The sequence below is a fragment of the Pinus tabuliformis genome, chromosome Q, assembly GCF_031772625.1.
Source record: "Pinus tabuliformis cultivar Carrire ecotype Pingquan chromosome Q, CPIR1, whole genome shotgun sequence".
Taxonomy (NCBI): domain Eukaryota; kingdom Viridiplantae; phylum Streptophyta; class Pinopsida; order Pinales; family Pinaceae; genus Pinus; species Pinus tabuliformis.
Genome location: NC_142296.1, coordinates 1,103,469,449 through 1,103,487,827, shown reverse-complemented (window position 1 = coordinate 1,103,487,827; position 18,379 = coordinate 1,103,469,449). Strand labels below are relative to the sequence as shown.

Here is an 18,379-nt window from a genome sequence, read left to right as displayed (position 1 = left end):
TGTGCTTAATGTTATATGATGGTTTTGGATGGACGATACTTATGTTATATATTGTGTTGCATGGATCCAGATTCTGGATTTTCACACTCCTCTGGTGCAGCAACGTGTCCCCAAGTAGAGCCAGATGTTGACCACTACATGTCAACGACCCATAGCAGTACACTCCCTTTTTTCGCAAAAGGGATAACGCCTGATCGATGTGGTCGTGCCGTTCAGCTATCATCATCAGCCTGACCAAGATGTTATGATGTAAACCCATTTTCCATGTATGTGATGTAAATAATCTCTGCAGATCTGTGTCGTGTATCTAACGACCTAGGTAAACCTACTTTTCTGGTGATGGTCTACATTCTGGGAGGCTTTTTGTCTCATCGATCCATTCTCGAATGGTTGGTAGAGTTTTCCTTCAGTCTTACCCCAAAGCCGGAATGTATTTTGTCAGGGATCTTAGACGAGTCCTAGTGTTATAGATCGAGCCTATGTAAAAGTGATTTGGGAATAATCTTGAATATTTGGTTAGGTCATTTTATTACAAATTACTTGGTCTGTTGGATTATATTTGTGTTGCGGAAATGAATAGTCTGTGAGGGTCTTTTACAAATGGGTTTTCTTCCTTGAGATGTAGAAAATGTGAAAATCATGATGTAAAGTGTCTTGGGGTTGGAAAAATAATTTATCCCCTCATAGGTTAATTAATTAAATTTTTTGGCCAAAAATTAATTAAAATCCTAAGCCATAAATTTACTTAATTCTAGGTTCTAGGTGAATTTAAATTATCCAAAGGCAAAATTCATCGATCCTTAAAAAATAAATTTTAAGAGATCCAAGGACTAAAGTAAATTAATTATTTTGACAAATTTTAAGCCTTTGACCCTGGGGTTAAGTCAAAGCCAAAATTTTGGGGAAATTAATTCAAAAATTTAATTTTTGAATTTATTAAAATGTATTCAATTGAAAAGTTCGAATTTCCCCAAATATTTAAATATTTCGATGGATGGGATTAAAAGAAATTCTAATCTTCATTAACAGTCGAGATTGCTTTGACGAGGATCACTCAAACTAGCTGTTGGAGGACTTATTTTTAAATAGGAAGTAATTTGTCAATTTCATGATCCGACCTTTGAGTCGTGTGCTAAGCGAAAATCTCTTGTGTAATATTTTTCTAAATAATAATGAAAGACTTTGGGGTTAATTTTTTCCGGTGTTACTCTTCATGGAAATACTGTAAGATGTGTCGTTTGCATGCGTAATTTATTTTTTTAGCCATTGATGATAGCTTTTGAAGAGTGATTTGAGTACAGGTATCTTGCTCAGTCGCTAGGGTTTAAGTGATAATTTAAATTTTGAATGCAATAGTAGGTATTTCTATTTATCTGAATTTTATTATCGTTTTCTCGCTCTATTTTGATGGCTGGATTGAGTTTTGTAAGAAAATTTTGATTTTTAGATTATCGGGCATTTGGGGAAAGTTTTCAGTTGGACTAGCCAACTTCAGATTCATGTTTTTTGAAGAGCCCAGCTAAATTTAATCTCGGGCTTATCATAAGATTTTTATTGGTGATGCGTGAAGGGTTTCAAGCTAAGCACCTCCTTTAAAATTGAAAAAAAATATTTTTTATGTGCGAAATTGCTAAATCTAGTTGTTGAGAGCCTCAGATTATCAGATCTGGGAGTGAAGTTGGACTCGCACTCTTCAGATCTGATAAATCTGCCATTCTTGTGCATAGATCTGTAATTTTTTTTGGGTTTTCTGACTTGGGTTTCTGGGTTTTTTTTTTTTATTATTATTATTATTGTCTTTTCTACTATTTTTGTATATGTGGGTTCTGGGTATTTTTGTTTTCAGGTACAGGCTGCAGATCTAAAGCTGAAGTTTGATTTGAAGCTAGATTTAGACCCTGCAAGGTAAGATCTGACCTCAAAATCATTTTTGCAGGAATACTATCCAGTTTTTTCTTTTTTTTTGCTGACCAAGTGTTTTAATTGTTTTTTTAATCTAGAAATAATTTTACAAGGCTTTCATTGATAAATTTGAAGCATTAAAATACATTGGTGTGAAATTCGTTTTTCTAGGTTTATCTTGAGTTTTGGGCTATAGTTTCTTTGGGGTTTTCTAATAGAAAATTTCGATTTTTTTTTACTGTCTACATCTTGTGGTTTTCAGGAAATTTTAGATTTCTTATCCCTTAGCCCAAACCCTCCTCTCTATTGCCTGAGTTTGTATCCTCCTCCTACGTACTCCTCCTTTGCGTGCTTGCAAACTTCGCTGCCCTCAAAGTTTCCTCTTCTTTCCCACTGCATTCCTCACTCCCTAAACGCTACCATCACTCCTTCTATTCCTCAATACTTCCTCCGCAGACCTGTAAATAAGATTGCTCGCTGTTCTGTAGCTGCCTCTTCGAATCCCCTTGCTGCTCCGTCTATCCCACGATTCCAAACAAGCTCTAGCTTGCCCTCCTCTCCGTCTGCACAAGTCCTCATTCGCTCTGCTGTCCCTGCAATAGATCCGAACGTCCAAACCTACAGCACCCTCCCTCACTTCTCTGTCTCACTACCTTCTTCGCAGATCTGCAAACAAGATTGCTAGCTGCATCTTCAACCTCCTCCGCCCACACTTCTCAAACATGTAGGTCATCCTCTCATCTCCTTTCCGTTGCGAACCGTATGCGTGCTGCCTCATTCCAAACTTGCAACCCGCACCCTCTCCTTGCTGCTCCGTCCTTGCTCGCTCCTCGACTTGTGTTGAACATCCTCATCCACCGTCGAGTACTCACCTACAAACATAAACCAAACACATTTTGATTTTTTATTTATCTTTGCATGAGTTAGGTTTAGACTTCAAAATTTTTAATATTTCGTTTTTTTTGTTATTTTCATTTGTATTGTTATGATTTAGGTTTGATTTTTTATTTTATTTTTTAGGTTTGGTTAGGTTTCATTTCTTTTGGTTTTAATTGGACTTTTTGTTTTTACTTTCAGTTCATTTGATTTATTTTTTTGATTTCATTTTAAAAAATCTAAAACATTTAGAAAAAATTTAATTTTTTTTTTTATTCCTAAATCTTTGTGACACTTGATTTTTCTATTTTTTTACGAATTTAAAAATCATAATTTTTTTTTTTTGTGATTTTGCTGTTGAGAATAAAATAAACTAAAAAGGGATTTGCGCTTTCACATTTAATGTTTTAATGTGGCCTATGGCCCATTAAAATTTTATTTTTTAACCCTTTGATTCATTTAATTCCGTCACATTAAAAGATTTTGATTTCTTCATTCAACTAATTGTCTAAGGAATAATTAAGATGGTAATTTAAATTTCTTTGGTATTTTTTGGTTCTAAGTGCAAAATATTAAATTTTCATGATTTTTCTATGGTCAAGGTGCGATAAATGTTTAAATCATATTGGCTATAGGAGAAAGTTAATTAATTCTAGATTTGGGTCATTAATGAAAATCATTTTAAATCAGAATCTCTTGCGTGATAGAGTTTTGGGCATTTTACAATTAATCGTTCATGATCGTCGCTTTGCCACATTATAAATTGCTCTGGGTGACTTGTTATTATTTAGTCTGCGGTTAATTCAAATTAAAGGCACTAGTTTGAAGTCATGTGATTGTGTCTTATTTTAATCTATCTATCGCAATTGACCGAGACTGGCTTTAAATTCATCAAGTTGTTCATCCTTAAAATCTCCTAGAGCCTGTGTTTCACAGGCTATCCTCATCCATTTACCTTAGGGACTACCCCCCTTGACTTGTCTAGGAGAGAGTCTAAATGGATGAGTAAGGATTAGAGTGACAACCCCTACTCTGAGTGTTGTCACTGTGCCTAGACACTTTGTGCGACAACATGCCCCATACTTGCTGCTTAATTTGGATATTTGTTTTAAATAAATTTTGAAATGGGATTGGCTTCTAAAGATCTCTAAAAATTATTTTATCAAATGTGAGAAAAGCCTTCTACAACACTAGCATCATCCTCTCTTTTCATGTGCTGAATTAAAATTTCCAGGGGTCCTTCCAAAGAAAAATCCCTTTCCTACTCATTCTAATATCTTGAAGATGGGGAATTTCAGCAGCAAATTGCTCCTTCCCTACTTTTTCGAGAATGTACAGTTCAAAAACATGGCAATACACCTCCAAATCTCCTAGATACGTTTGACAATGAAACTTGAATGAACCCAAAACTCTAAAAAGAAATGAAGAGAAGCAATGATATCACAAACACTAAAGGAAGAAGCCATCACATGAATAATATATTGTGCCGGCAAGAACTTATGTCTCAAAAGCATCTGCCAAGGTGCCATACCTTCTAAACACCAAGCAACCCATTTAGCCACCAAGATTTTACCACATGAGATTATATAAATAAGACCCAAACCACCCTTCTCCTTGGGTACATCACAAACATCCCATGACACCATTCTAAGGTCTCTCTCACCTTCACATTTGGGCCATCAAAGAGATTGGAGGTTTGCCTCAAATGGCTTGGGAGTTTTGCCACCACCATTCATCCAATTTCAGCTGTCTTATTTCCCTTTGTTGACTCCATTTGCCCAAGTTAGACAGGCCCTAATCTCAGTGCTCCATCCACTCCATTTATAAAAGTTATACTGCAATTTCCATTTTGCTAAAGCTAAATCTTCATAGCACTCTGAGCCTTCATTGCATAGCTTTAGTGATCCTATTCTAATGATACCCTTCTTTGTGCTAGAAGAGAGCTAGCTTAAAGTGAGATTGGGCGTTGTTGTGGTAACAATGGACAACTCCTATTAGTTCCCTCAAGATTGCATTTTTATTTTGGGGTTTTATTGCTTGAGTGCTACTTTCATTGGTAACAGGGAGCCAGCAAGAACATAGTAAATATGGGAGGCCTAGAGAATTCTGAAAATTACATTAGAAGATCCCCCAGGTTTGGATTCCACTTGCCACGAAGATCATCTGGCTTGTACATACTGTTAGATATCTTGGCATTCCATTTGAACAGCTATGTGTGATTGGTGTCTAGTATATTTAATTCCTCATATAATGTTATATTAGCTTCATATCAAGGCCTAACATTAACTTTGTTCGTGAACTTAACATTGATCATTACTTAACCAATAAGGCACCTCTAATTTTAACAGACATTTCAAAAATTCATTTCTTGCTGTTTGTAGTAGAACTTGAACCTGGATTATTAGTTGTTTTGTTTTAAGAACTACTTTAAAACTCCATATGTGGTATCTGACGATTGTTATTTGGCATGGATGCTGCTGCCTTCTATCGTGTAAACTCTCGGTATTTTGATTAATGGTTGAAAGGAATCTTTGTTTCTTCCTTTTCTGTGATCATAATTATGAAATCTTAACATTCAAGTTTGAATTGGGCAGGTTCTAAAGGGTCACATAGCACTGGACACTGCAGTTTTCCCCAATGGCACGACAGGTGAATTTAAATTTTGAAATATATTTTCAATTTTGCTATAAAATAAATTGGTCATTATAGACCTGAATGGTGTTCCTTCCCCATGAAAGTATTGTTGCTCTACCTTGAATAGAAGAAGGGCTTACATTTGTTTGTAAGCAAACCATGACAAGTAAGTTGGTCTGTTATCAGGACATGCCCTTGACATTCTTGCCAGAGTGCCTTTGTGGAGAGATGGTCTTGACTATCGCCATGGGACTGGTCATGGAATTGGATCCTACCTCAATGTCCATGAAGGTTTGATCTTGTTTTATATTCTTCTCTTAATATTGTACAATTGAAATGCCACTTTTTGTTTGTAAGAAAAAGAGACTTGAAAAATGGTAGAAGAACCGATGAGCTTTTACCATCTTGGTGTGTATCATCTACTTTCCCTAACTGTTTGCCCTTTGCAGGTCCTCATTTGATCAGCTTTAGGCCTCAAGCTCGTAATGTCAGTCTTGAAGCTACGATGACAGTAACTGATGGTTGTTCTCCTGCCATGCCATTTTTATTATAATATTACTTTCAAAGTAAAAAAATTATAGTCTAGAAAAATAATATTGGATTTATTTTACCCTTTTCAATCTTCTTCTATCTGTAATTGGAATGTTTATTTCTTTTATGCCATTTGGTTATGTAGGTCCTTTTAACTCACTTGCATCCATGCCACAATTAAAGCCCTTGATTGTTCATTAATTAGCAGAGACAGGTATATCAAGATTGGGAATGAATGTATCCCATTATTATTTTCTTAGGTACATAAAAAATTGATAATTCTGGAAGGTGTGGTAGTTCATACTAAAATTCAGAGTTATTTGACATAGGCATGCTAGAGGATAACTATAACAATAAGCCAGCCATGGTAATTGAAGCCAATAACTTTTGGGGTAATAAAGAGTATTATTACTGTGAAAGACAAATCTCCTTCGAACTGTAAGGAAAAGCAAGATTTGACATACAAGTTGTCTGATGTTGATAAGCGCAAGCATTTGAAAAAGTCGATCAATCCTAACAAGTTGATGGGAAAAACACTCTACCAAGTAAAAGAAAGAAAGGCCACAATGGTTACACTACAAAATTGCTAGACATCAACGAACTAAAAAGAAACCCAGCATGGTAGTTCAAGCTCGAAAAACCTTCAATGGTTGCATTACAAAATTGTTAGACATTCAAGAAACTAAAAGGAAACCCAGCAAGGAAGTCTAAGCTGAGAGCTCTATTCATGGAGTGTAATATGCTAATCAATTAAAGTATTTCTATGAAAGATCGTGTCTGTTAGTGTAGTAATGCTCCTCACATAATTTATATGCTAGTATTCTTGACAGCATATCATTCATATTTATTAGTTTTTGCTTTTGTCCTTCTAGACAGGCATATCCCTATTCCTACGAATACCCTATCACACCTCAAGACTACTGCAATGCAGATCACAAGTAGTATCATAGCAGGTTCACACCTTGGTTGCTTGTGGCCGATTTCAATCTGTCAGTGGCAGTAAACTTCCATCAGGTGGTAGTTGTTCAACTCTCTGGCCAGTGGCAAAGCTTTCAAGAAATTTTTAGATAAAATATTGCAAGTGTTACAAGCGGATTTTGAATTGCAACTGAAGCGTAAAACTTCTTGATACACAGAAAATATATATATAAATATTTTATTAAAAAGATGAGTTGATAGATGATGCCGTTTACAATGGGGTTTCCTGGCTTGTATACTGCCATGGGCAGCCTTTGGGGAAAAGGCATGATCTTATGATCGTGCCCTTTCATCTAATTTAACCTAAAATTAAATAATAAACCTAAATTTAAATACTAACTAATTTTTTACATGACATTGCCTTCCTCTCGAAAGAATGCTTTGTCCTCAAAGCATAAGTAATGACGGATGTTGTTGAAGAATGATTCATTCTCCCATAAGCGTCTTCTTCGATTAAGTCCTTCCACTTGATCAGATATTCCAAGATGATCAAGGTCTCACACTTTAAAAGGTCTTGGATTAATCTCTCAAGTTCCGTTTTTTGGTGATGTGGATATCGGTATGGCTTGATGTTGACAGGGTCTGACCCTGCCTTGACTTCTATTGTATGCTCAATTTCCCTATTAGGTGGTATCTTCAGAGGTAGGGCTTGAAATACTTTTTCATGCTTCCGCATTAGATCTTGTATCTCTGGTGACTCTTCACTGGTCATATTTACAGATAACATTTCTAATTGGTGACATTGTACTACATAAGCAGGTGCGCCTTTTCGACACAACTTCATCATCTGAGATGATGATATAACTTGATTTTCTGGTGCTTGGAATCCGTGTAGCTTGTACTTCTGACCTCCCCATTTGAATTTTATAAATTGTACTTGATGGTTGGTGGCATAAGTACCTAAAGTTCGTAGCCATTGGATACCTAAGACTACATCTACTCCTCCTAACCGTACCATGAAGAATGGAGACTCTAGATTAAAGTCTTGAATCTGCAAATTGACCTTATGGCATTTCCCTACCTTTTCAATCTTCTTAACATTAGCTACCATCACTTTCATGTTTGGTAAGGGAAATGAAAAAATATTGAGTCTCCTTGCCATGGTTGCATCTAAAAAATTGTGTGTGCTACCCGAGTCGATGAGAACCACTACGTTGTTCTTCTTTATGTGTCCTTTTAACTTTAAAGTTTGAGATTGTGATATACTTGTCATAGCTGATAATGACACTTGCGGAATACTTCCGTCATCTAATTCTGGTGAGAATTCTAGGGCATCTTCTGTGTCTTCTATGTCATAATCTTCACTGTTTGAATCATTGGTTGCTTCACAATTATATAGGTTCTTTGGTTCTTTTCCTTTAGCACATCTATGTTTGGGGTCCCACTTCTCACCACGGCGTTTACATTTACGTTCTTTTATCCTTTGCATTTGCACATTAGATTTTTCATCTTCACGATGATGTGGTGGAACATATCTTGTATTATTTGAGTCCACATACTAGGGTATCCTTTGTCTTGCATAAGTTTTTTCCGCTTTTGACCAAAATATTGGTTCGGATTTCTTTTCGGCTGTTTTTGCTTTTCGTCTTGCTATTTCTATAGATGTAATGTCATGCATCTCAAGTTCTGCTTGTAAATGGGTTTTGAGTCCCGAGATGTATCACTGAATTAGATGAGATTCTGATAACCTAGGTACTTGTGTTACTAAGGTCTCCCATTCTTGAGTGTATTCGTCCACACTTCCTTTTTGTCGTAATTTGATGAGTTTTGAAAAGAACTTTTCTTCCTTTACACCTTGGAATCTTTTAAAGAATGCATCTTTAAATTTCCTCCAGCTAATGACGTGTGTTGTCTTTTTCCACCACATATACCAGTTATATGCTTCTCCCTCCTTTTTCATGGATGCATGCTTGAGATTTCCGTCATCGTCATTGATGTCATATATCTCAAAGTATTCTTCTGCTTTATTTATCCATGCAACATTGTTTTTTCCGTTTCCATCGAATTTAGGCATCTCGACTTTTGCCCTTCGCTGGTATCTTGCTAATGGTTGAGCGAAAAAAGAGTGTTGATTGGTAAAGTTATCCCAGAGTTGCTTGTTTGTAAAGGCTGTGTTACTGGCTTCTTGGTGGGGTGTCGCTGATTTTTTTGGGGATTCAACTTTTTGATGAGAGTCTGTTGACTTTGTTGAATCTGACGAGATGTGTTCTTGATTCTCTTCACCTTCTTTTAGTAGTTGTTCGGGTGTACAATTCGACCTTTTACACAAAATTTTCAGCATTGTTAAAACCTCTCTGATGCCTGCTTCTGTTTGGACATGGTAATTTTCCATCTTTATTTCTATTCGATTTGTCGTATCGTGAAGATTTTTTATTTCATCAGCTTGCTCCCCAAGCTTGATCTGGAATTCATTTAATCTTTTACTGACCTCGTCGTGGTTGTTATTTATCTTATGTTCCGTATCCAACAATTTTTTTTGGAAATCCACCATTGTCATTGTCGACATTGAGCGGGTTTGCGGGGGTGTGTATTTAATTGCCAGCGAAAATATTTTTGCTCTTTTTTTTTCAATTAACTAAAATAAATTTTATACATATAACTTTTAATTAATTAAATTAACTTTATATATATATATATATATATATATAACTTTCAACTAATTAAAATAAATTTAATTAATTTAATTATATATATTATATATAATATATAATATAATTATATATATGTTATATATATTGCATGTTATATATATATATATATATATCCACCGTCACGTCCACTGGTGGGGGGTCACCTCCGTTGACTGTTCAAAGAAAAGCCCTCAAGCGGATATCACCACAGCACTTATTCAAATTAACGCAGGTCCACCACACAGGATAATCAACGACGCCGATTTTCGGCGATGGTTCAGCGTATCAACAGCAGGACCTCACAACTTACCACATGTTACCGCAGTGTATTACTGCAGGTTAACGCAGAGGAAAACGACGTTGGTTCCCTGAAGGTTCAGCGTATTACTTCTGATGCTACATCGTTTTTTTCTTTTTTTGGCTATGGTGTGAGATTGTAGTTCGCTGTTTTAACTGCAATCCTGTAACAGCACACTCCAGACAGAACAAGGATAGTCCACACACACCGCTTTACTTCTGATGCTGCAGCGTTTTTTTCTTTTTTTGGCTATGGTGTGAGATTGTAGTTCGCTGTTTTAACTACAGTCCTGTAACAGCACACTCCAGACAGAACAAGGATAGTCCACACGCACCGCTTTTTTTTTGAAAGCCGTAGGGCCTGATGGCCAGTAGAACTTGTGGGTGTCACCAGTTCGTGTTGGCTCTGATACCAATGAAGCGTAAAACTTCTTGATACATAGAAAATATATATATATATATATATATATATATATATATATATATATATATTTTATTAAAAAGATGAATTGATAGATGATGCTGTTTACAATGGGGTTTCCTGGCTTATATACTGCCATGGGCACCCTTTGGGGAAAGGGCATGATCTTATGATCGTGCCCTTTCATCTAATTTAACCTAAAATTAAATAATAAACCTAAATTTAAATACTAACTATTTTTTTACATGACAGCAACTCATAGAGAAATCAAAAATTTCTGTGAAGGCACAGAAAAACAAAGGAAAAGAAAAATATTCTGGCTTATTGCTTGAAAACACCACCGCTTGTGCACTGTTGTCATGTTTCCTTCACTGGCTTCTGCAGAAACAGAAATCTTCAACCCTTATCGTAGCTCCAGTATTAACCAAATTACAAATGCAGGAAAACTATTCTGTTGATAAGGAAAGTTAAACAACAGAAGAAGATAAAATATGTGCCAAAGAGAAATAGCCATTGCTAGGGACCTCACCAAGCCATCGTTATCTGAATCTTCTTCTCATTCTTTCATAAATACATTTAGAAAGCAACCATGGAACTCTAGTGTGCCCGTGTTGAAACATTGGTGGCACCAGTCCAGGATCAAGTGTCCTAAATTTCGAGGCCCAGGATCTTGCCAGCAATTAGAAATATAGAAGATTCTAGAGTAGATTGCAAAAGTCTAGCTATGTCTCATGGAGTTTCTAATCACTTGTTTCTGCATGGTATATTTGTGTTGGTTCACAGATATGAAGAGGGAGAGAGAGAGAGAGATATGTTAGTTCAATTGATTGTTAATGTTGTAATGTTGTTAGGCATTAGGTTAGTTTCATGTCAAGAGGTGTGTTTCAAATCTCTTTGAATGAGACACATAAGTTTATGCTGAGAGGTTTATTAGAGATTCTAAAAATGGGTTTATTAGAGATGTCATGTATGAATGTGGAAAAACATCTTTGAATTCAAATACCTGTTCGTCTGTGGAGATACACTGTAGCTTCACGACTCCATTTTGCATCATGTCACGAATCATAATGTGCTTCGACCTTCCTAGTTATCTGACAATCTTCATATAGCTTTAGTATTGAATCTAACTTGTCATCAAATAGTTCATCAAACATTTTATGAGCCAAACTATTTCACAGTTGGTTTTATAGACTTCCAAATCTTCTTCCTTTGCAGTGCAACAGAACCCTACTTCATGCTTTTCTAAGAAACCAAATCTCAAGTAGAACCAACCATATTCATCATCAACATTGCCAACCCAATCGATATGTCCTTGAATCGAATATATCAGGGAACCAATTAGCTTCTGGAGGATTTTGATCACAAGCTCCTCTTTGTTTTCTTCGAAATTTTAAGTGGTAGTGTATCCATCCAAGATGCATCAGATTTTTCTTTCAACTCCCTCTAAAGACAATATCTCTAATTCATGAGTTCTTCTTGAATCATTCAATTTGATTCTAAAGTATGAGGTCTTATTTAATCGTAAGAGTTCTTTTTTATGTCCTTTAAGAATCAGGAGTAACCTTTCCAGCTAAGGCAAGTGAACTTCTTCCGTTTATTGGGAGAACCTTCTCAAGTCTTACTTCCATTTTGCCATCTAATGCTAAGTGTTGACTTCTTTAATGCATACTTAAAACTGCCTGCTCCTCCTATAGAATATGCTTTGCTATGTCCTTCCAATTGTTCCATCTACTTGTCAAAGTTTAGTCATCTCTTATCATTGATCTGCAGATTTTATTAGGAAGCTATGGAAGAACAAATACAATCAAGAAAAGGGCATAGACGAGAGACTATAAAAGGTAGAGATAATAGCAATGGCTATAATCAAGGAAAGAAGATATATAATGCTTATATTTTGACAAAAGTCAGCTCCTCCTTATTCTTGAACTTCTTGCATTTTATGATGTCACATCCTTGTTGCAAAAGCTAGGGTTTCTTCTTTCAACGGAAATGATTAGCCTTAGGGTTTTATCGTTAGTTTTTTTTCTTATTTGTGCTTTAGCTAGGGTTTACAAACCCTAGATGCTTCATTATCCAAAAATATCCAAAACCTGCCAACTTTAATATTTGCAAGTTTTACAAGTGTCAACTACAAACCTAGTATTGTCATTTGTATGCCTTCTATACTTGAGATGGAGTTCTTTGATTATCTAACTTAAATGATACCACAAAAACATAAGTCTTTGTGTGCAAGGAAGAATCTAAGAATTTATCATATCGAATGTGTTTTTATCCTCAAGAGAGAGAGGACACAACGTCTTATGCAATACGGCCTTTTGAGGAGTGTAAGAAGTATTATTTCAATATTACCTATTTTCCTTCTCTACCTTGAATATAGTGTCAAATCCCAATTTCTTCGAATTACTTCAAAGAGATAAATGTGTTTTGTCTTCATTCTCGAATATAGCTCAAATCATAAAATTTGTACATATATTGTCCACAAAGATCTTACAAAGAGGAGGCTCAATCTATGTATACACTTCAGACCCTTTTCTTAGACTTCAGATAGCACTGACAAACCTCAAATTGTCACCTAGTCACTTTTCCATACACTCAGACAATTTAGCTTGGATTTGTTTACTGTCTATACTGTAGATGATGAATTATTTCATTATTTGCAATAGGGATATAACTCGGATCTCCCTTTCTCTTCATTGAATAGTTGGACCTTTATTTATAGAGATAGAATAATTCAGATGTTCAACAGAGAGATGTGATTTCAGATGGCACTTGGGTCTTTCTTCAGCTTGGTCAGGATCGAATAAGTTAGACTTCCACTTTGCTTCTCATACAATAGGGAACTCAGATCATAATTGAATGCCATTTTTAGCACTGCTCTTCAACTCCTTCAAACTATCTCAGGTGCAAAGTTTCTTCTTCAATCTAGTTCACAAATGGATCTGAGAAAATATTTGTTGTTGTCTTCAATAAAACTTTTGCCTTTGAAATTTAGGTCCTTCCACATATAGTATAGCTCCAGGACTTCGCATAGGATGAAATCCAAAGGATTCGTATTACTAGGACACTATGACAAAGAATATGCCATCCAACAAAAGCATAGATCATAGATTATATGTTAATTTTAGATAACAATGGTATGTTCCATGCTTAGCACAATTTACTTCAATGTTCCTTTAGTAGTCCAATAAAAATTTCCAATTATTTCCAATAGCAGTCACATTAACCATTAATCACATTGACAATAAATGCATATAGAACATAGAACAAATGTAGAAGACAAGCTAAGACAAGAGGACACCAGATTTGACAGATGCTAGGGAAAACCCCAAATGTGGGGAAAACCCTTTGATCAATCTTATTATTATTATTCAATAGTTCAACAGAGAGAGAGAGTACAAAAGTCAAATGGACTAGCCCAATACAAAGTCAAATCAGCCTTGTCAAATTCTGCAGTGAACTGCAGTCAAACTTCAGTCCTAACCAGAAAGTAAACTTTAGTCAAAACAACAGTAAAACACCTCCTTTGAATCTCAGTCAAAGGTAGTCAAATTCAACCTCCAACAGTGGTCAAAGTCAACCCAAAACAGTCACAAAAGCTGTGGTCAAAGTCAACCCAAAACAATCACAAAAGCTTTGGTCAAACCTGGTCAACTTGCGGTCAGCTCTACGGCCAAACAGGCCTGCAGTCAATGCAGGTGAAACAACTCCAAAATCCTCGATTCCTGTGCCAGTCAATGCGGCCTAAAGAAACTGAAATTCTGCCCTCAAAACCGTAGTCAAAACATGTGAAAATCTCCAGGGTCAACGCTGGTCAACGTTGGTCCTGAACTCTGAAATTCGGCCTGTAATTTTCTACCCAGGAAATCATCCTCCTTGCCACACATGTGAGAGAGAGAGAGGTTGCCCAAGTTGTATGAATGAATCTGATGAAGAGCGAGAGAAGAATGTGTGAGTGATGGATGTGCAAATGAGGTGTGAGGTCTCTTCTATTTATACACTACGTTATGGGTGAAGAGACACACCCATTGGACTTCTTGAGCCTACATTAAGTTGAGGCTGCCTGAACAATTTGCACATGTGTGGTCATAAATTCAAAATCACACTTCTGCTTGTTCGAATGAGATGATCTTTATATCAATCTTGGACCTCTCGAAAAGAGGAATCCAATGCAATCATCATCTCCATCAAATGAGTTGTCCCAAGGTGGAATTTGGCCCTAGTTTCTAGTTTTAACACTCTTTCAACTAGGGAGAATTCCACCTGCCAATCCATTTTTCATCATCATACCATCTCTGTCATCTCTGCTCTTTTCTGCTCTGCTGAACCATGAAGTAATAATAAAGAAGAATGTTCGAGAGTGAGTCACAAGACCTTACCACTCTCCACTGACAAAAGTTAGTCCAGAGGTAGAACCTCAAATGATCCCAGGTCAAGTTGTTGAACACCATGCATCCTAGACATAGGGAGTACGGAAGTACACAATGCATCCATCGGTAGTGATATGGTCAATAGGAGAAGGTGAACCACTAATCCTGTTCATATGCCATAGGAGAAGGTGAATCACTCATCCTGTGCATATGTCAATCGTAGGGGAAGGTGAACCACTCACCCTACACACGTGTCTAGTAGGGGAAGGTGAACCACTCACCCTACACACGTCACGATGGGGTATCACAGGGGAAGGTGAAACACTCACCCTGTACACAATGCATCAGATAGGGGAAGGTAAACGACTCACCCTAGGACCTCCAAGAAGTACCCTGAGCCCCTAGGAGCTCCCAGAGATTAATGTCCAACTCAAGCAGGACCCTTATGGGAGGGTCTTTCCATGACTCCAAGTCTCTCTCGGAAGGTTAAGAATTTGACCTTCCCCAAAGGCTTCGTGAGGATATCTGCGACCTGCTCATTAGTCCTGATGTGTTGGAGCCTTATGGTTCCCCATTGTACCATATCCCAGATAAAGTGGCACCTGATAGCAATGTGCTTGGAGTGATCATGGAACACGAGATTCTCTGAAAGGCGAATCCCACTCTGGTTGTCGCAGAAGAACACAGTGGTATCCAACACGTGCTCAAATAGCTCAATTAAGAGCTTCCTCAACCAAGCAGCTTCACAATAGGCCATACTAGTTGCAATGCATTCGGCCTCGGCGGTGCGTAGTGCAACCAATTTATGCTTCCCGCTTGTCCATGAAATTGAAGCAAACCCCAATGAGAAGCAACATCCAGCCATGCTCTTATGATCCACCACACTGCTAGCCAGGGCATCATCTGAATATCCATGCAGCCTCAAATTCCCGACAGTGTATCTCATTCCATAATAGATTATGCCCCAGAGATATCTCAAGAGATTCGTAGCGACAATCCAATGTATGTGATGAGGTTCAACCATAAATTGACTCAACATGTTCACAACAAAGCATATGTCAAAACGAGAGTTTAACAAGAACATCAGGGCCCCCACAAGTTGTCTATATTAAGAAAGATTTGCCAATTCGGGCCCAATAGCACTTCCACATAGCTTCTTGAAGTTGAGTTCCATCGGAGTAGACACAGACTTGCAATCCACCATCCCACATCTCTCCAACAGCTTCACAATATATTTTCCTTGAGAAAGGAAAATCTCACCTTGATTTTGCTAGACCTCTAGGCACTAGGAAGTAGTGCATCAGTCTTAGGTCCTTCATCTCGAACTTAAAAGCCCATTGTACCATATCCTGGATAAAGTGGTACCTGATATCAATGTGCTTGGAGCGGTCGTGGAACACGAGATTCTCTGAAAAGCGAATCCCACTCTGGTTGTCATAGAAGAACATAGTGGTATCCAACACGTGCTCAAATAGCTCAATTAAGAGCTTCCTCAACCAAACAACTTTACAATAGGCTATACTAGCTGCAATGTATTCAGCCTCGACAGTGCATAGTGCAACCGATTTCTGCTTCCTGCTCATCCATGAAATTGAAGTAGACCCCAATGAGAAGCAACATCCAGACATGCTCTTACGATCCACCACACTGCCAGCCCAGTCAGCATCTAAATATCCATGCAGCCTCAAATTCCCGACAGTGTCTCATTCCATAATAGATTGTGCCCCGGAGATATCTCAAGAGATTCTTAGCAGCAATCCAATGTATGTGATGAGGCTCGACCATAAATTGACTCAACGTGTTCACAACGAAGCATATGTCAAGACCAATGTTGCAGTTATTGTTTTCGGGATATTATCGGCAATGGAAAAAAATCAAGAAATAATCGTAGAATACAAAAATATTCATTTTTTTCCATTTTTTTTTTAATATCTAAAGCATCTACAACATAAAATAAATACATTGACACATAAATATGATAAAAGAACTAATATATAAGATGTGTAATATCATTTCTAGTGCTACATCACACATAACAGTGAATCATGTCTTGAATAGTAAGTCCTGACTCCTGAGTCCCAACTTAGCCTCAAAATATCAACAAAAAATATAATAATGTATCTCATATCGTGAGTCATAATGTGATATACAATGAAATGAACCAAATAACTAAAGTGTAATATTACTAATTTCCTCTGCCCCTCTTGCGAGAAAATGCAATAACCTTCCCTTCCCCTCAGATGTAGATGCCGGTGGAGTTGGCAGTGGACTCTACTGTGCTCTAGAAGCTGAAGAACTAGGAGCTACAGGAGGTCGACCATGTCCTCTATTAGTGATAGGGGTAGCCTCGATACGTTGTGTCACCTCCTCATCAAAAAATTGAAAAAAAAAATAATCTTGAATTTTTTTTTTCAAGATTTTTCCCAAAAAATCTCTATTTTTTCGTAAAAAGCACGATTTCTTCGCAATTTTTTGTGAAAAAATATTGATGTGAAAATTGGGCGATAATATTGCCAAACTAAAAGCATCATGATTTTTGCAACACTGGTCAAGACCGGAGTTTACCAAGAACATCAGGGCCCCCACAAGTTGTCTATATTAAGAAGGATTTGCCAATTCGGGCCCAATAGCACTTCCACACAGCTTCTTGAAGTTGAGTTCCATCAGAGTAGACATAGACTTGCAATCCAATATCCCACATCTCTCGAGCAGCTTCACAATATATTTTCCTTGAGAAAGGAAAATCTCACCCGGATTTTGCTAGACCTTTAGGCCTAAGAAGTAGTGCATCAGTCTTAGGTCCTTCATCTCGAACTCGGAAGCCAACTCCCTCTTGCATTGATAAATGGGAGGGTCTGCACCTGTTAGAAAGAGATCATCCACATAAAGGACCAGAATGAGAGGCCTGTCATTTTCAACTTTGAAATATAGGTTAGGGTGAGCATTGCTCCTTGTAAATCCCAACTTCATAAGATAGCTATTAATCCTCTCATACCAAGCTTTGGGGGCTTGCTTCAACCCATAGAGGGATTTATTCAATCTGCATACGTGTGTCCTTCGATCTTGGACTTCTAACCCCTCAGGCTATTCCAAGTAGACTTCCTCCTTAAGCAATCCATGCAAGAAAGCAGTCTTATATCCATTTGGTGTAGGTTCCATCCTTGAGAGGCAGCAAGAGAAATAATCGAACGGATAGGGGTATATTGGGAAACAGGTGCAAATATCTCATCATAGTCCACCCCTTCCTTTTGAGAGAAGCCTTGAGCAACGAACCTAGCCTTGTATTTTTCAGCACTCCCATCAGCTCCATGTTTTATTTTGTAAAGCCATTTAGAAGTGACCACAGACTTGTCCTTGGGTCTACGAACCACATCCCAGATGGATTCATACTCCTCATTCATCGCATCCTTCCATACTTGGTGTTTCATGGCTTCTTCGAGCATACAAGGCTCAGATTGAACAATAGTACTCATAGAAGCAAGGTACCCTTGATACCTGGTGGGCTTCTTATTTTCACGAAATGTCCCCTCTTGGAGCAATATGCTTTTTAGCATCTTCGAGAGTGTCTTTGAAATTCAATGCTTGATGTGGACACCTATCTTGAACATATACGTTAGTATTTGTAGGTTCTCCATAAGAATTTCGGTAGACCTAGATCATGAAGCATGGCACGGGTGGCTTCCATGATTGTTCGATTCTTTCTTTCAACAACTTCATTTTGTTCAAGAGTGTATGTAATGGTT

The 18,379-nt window shown here is 37.3% G+C and overlaps 1 protein-coding gene across 1 annotated transcript in view; it reads left to right on the top strand.

Annotated features, from left to right (window-relative positions):
- APP1 (aminopeptidase P1) overlaps positions 1-18,379 on the top strand; it is a 256,238-nt gene that overhangs the window by 214,917 nt on the left and 22,942 nt on the right. The window contains exons 12-14 of the mRNA XM_089385818.1: positions 5,373-5,427; positions 5,599-5,703; positions 5,862-5,933. Coding sequence (XP_089241944.1) covers positions 5,373-5,427; positions 5,599-5,703; positions 5,862-5,933 — 232 coding nt within the window. The remainder of the gene's footprint in view (positions 1-5,372; positions 5,428-5,598; positions 5,704-5,861; positions 5,934-18,379) is intronic.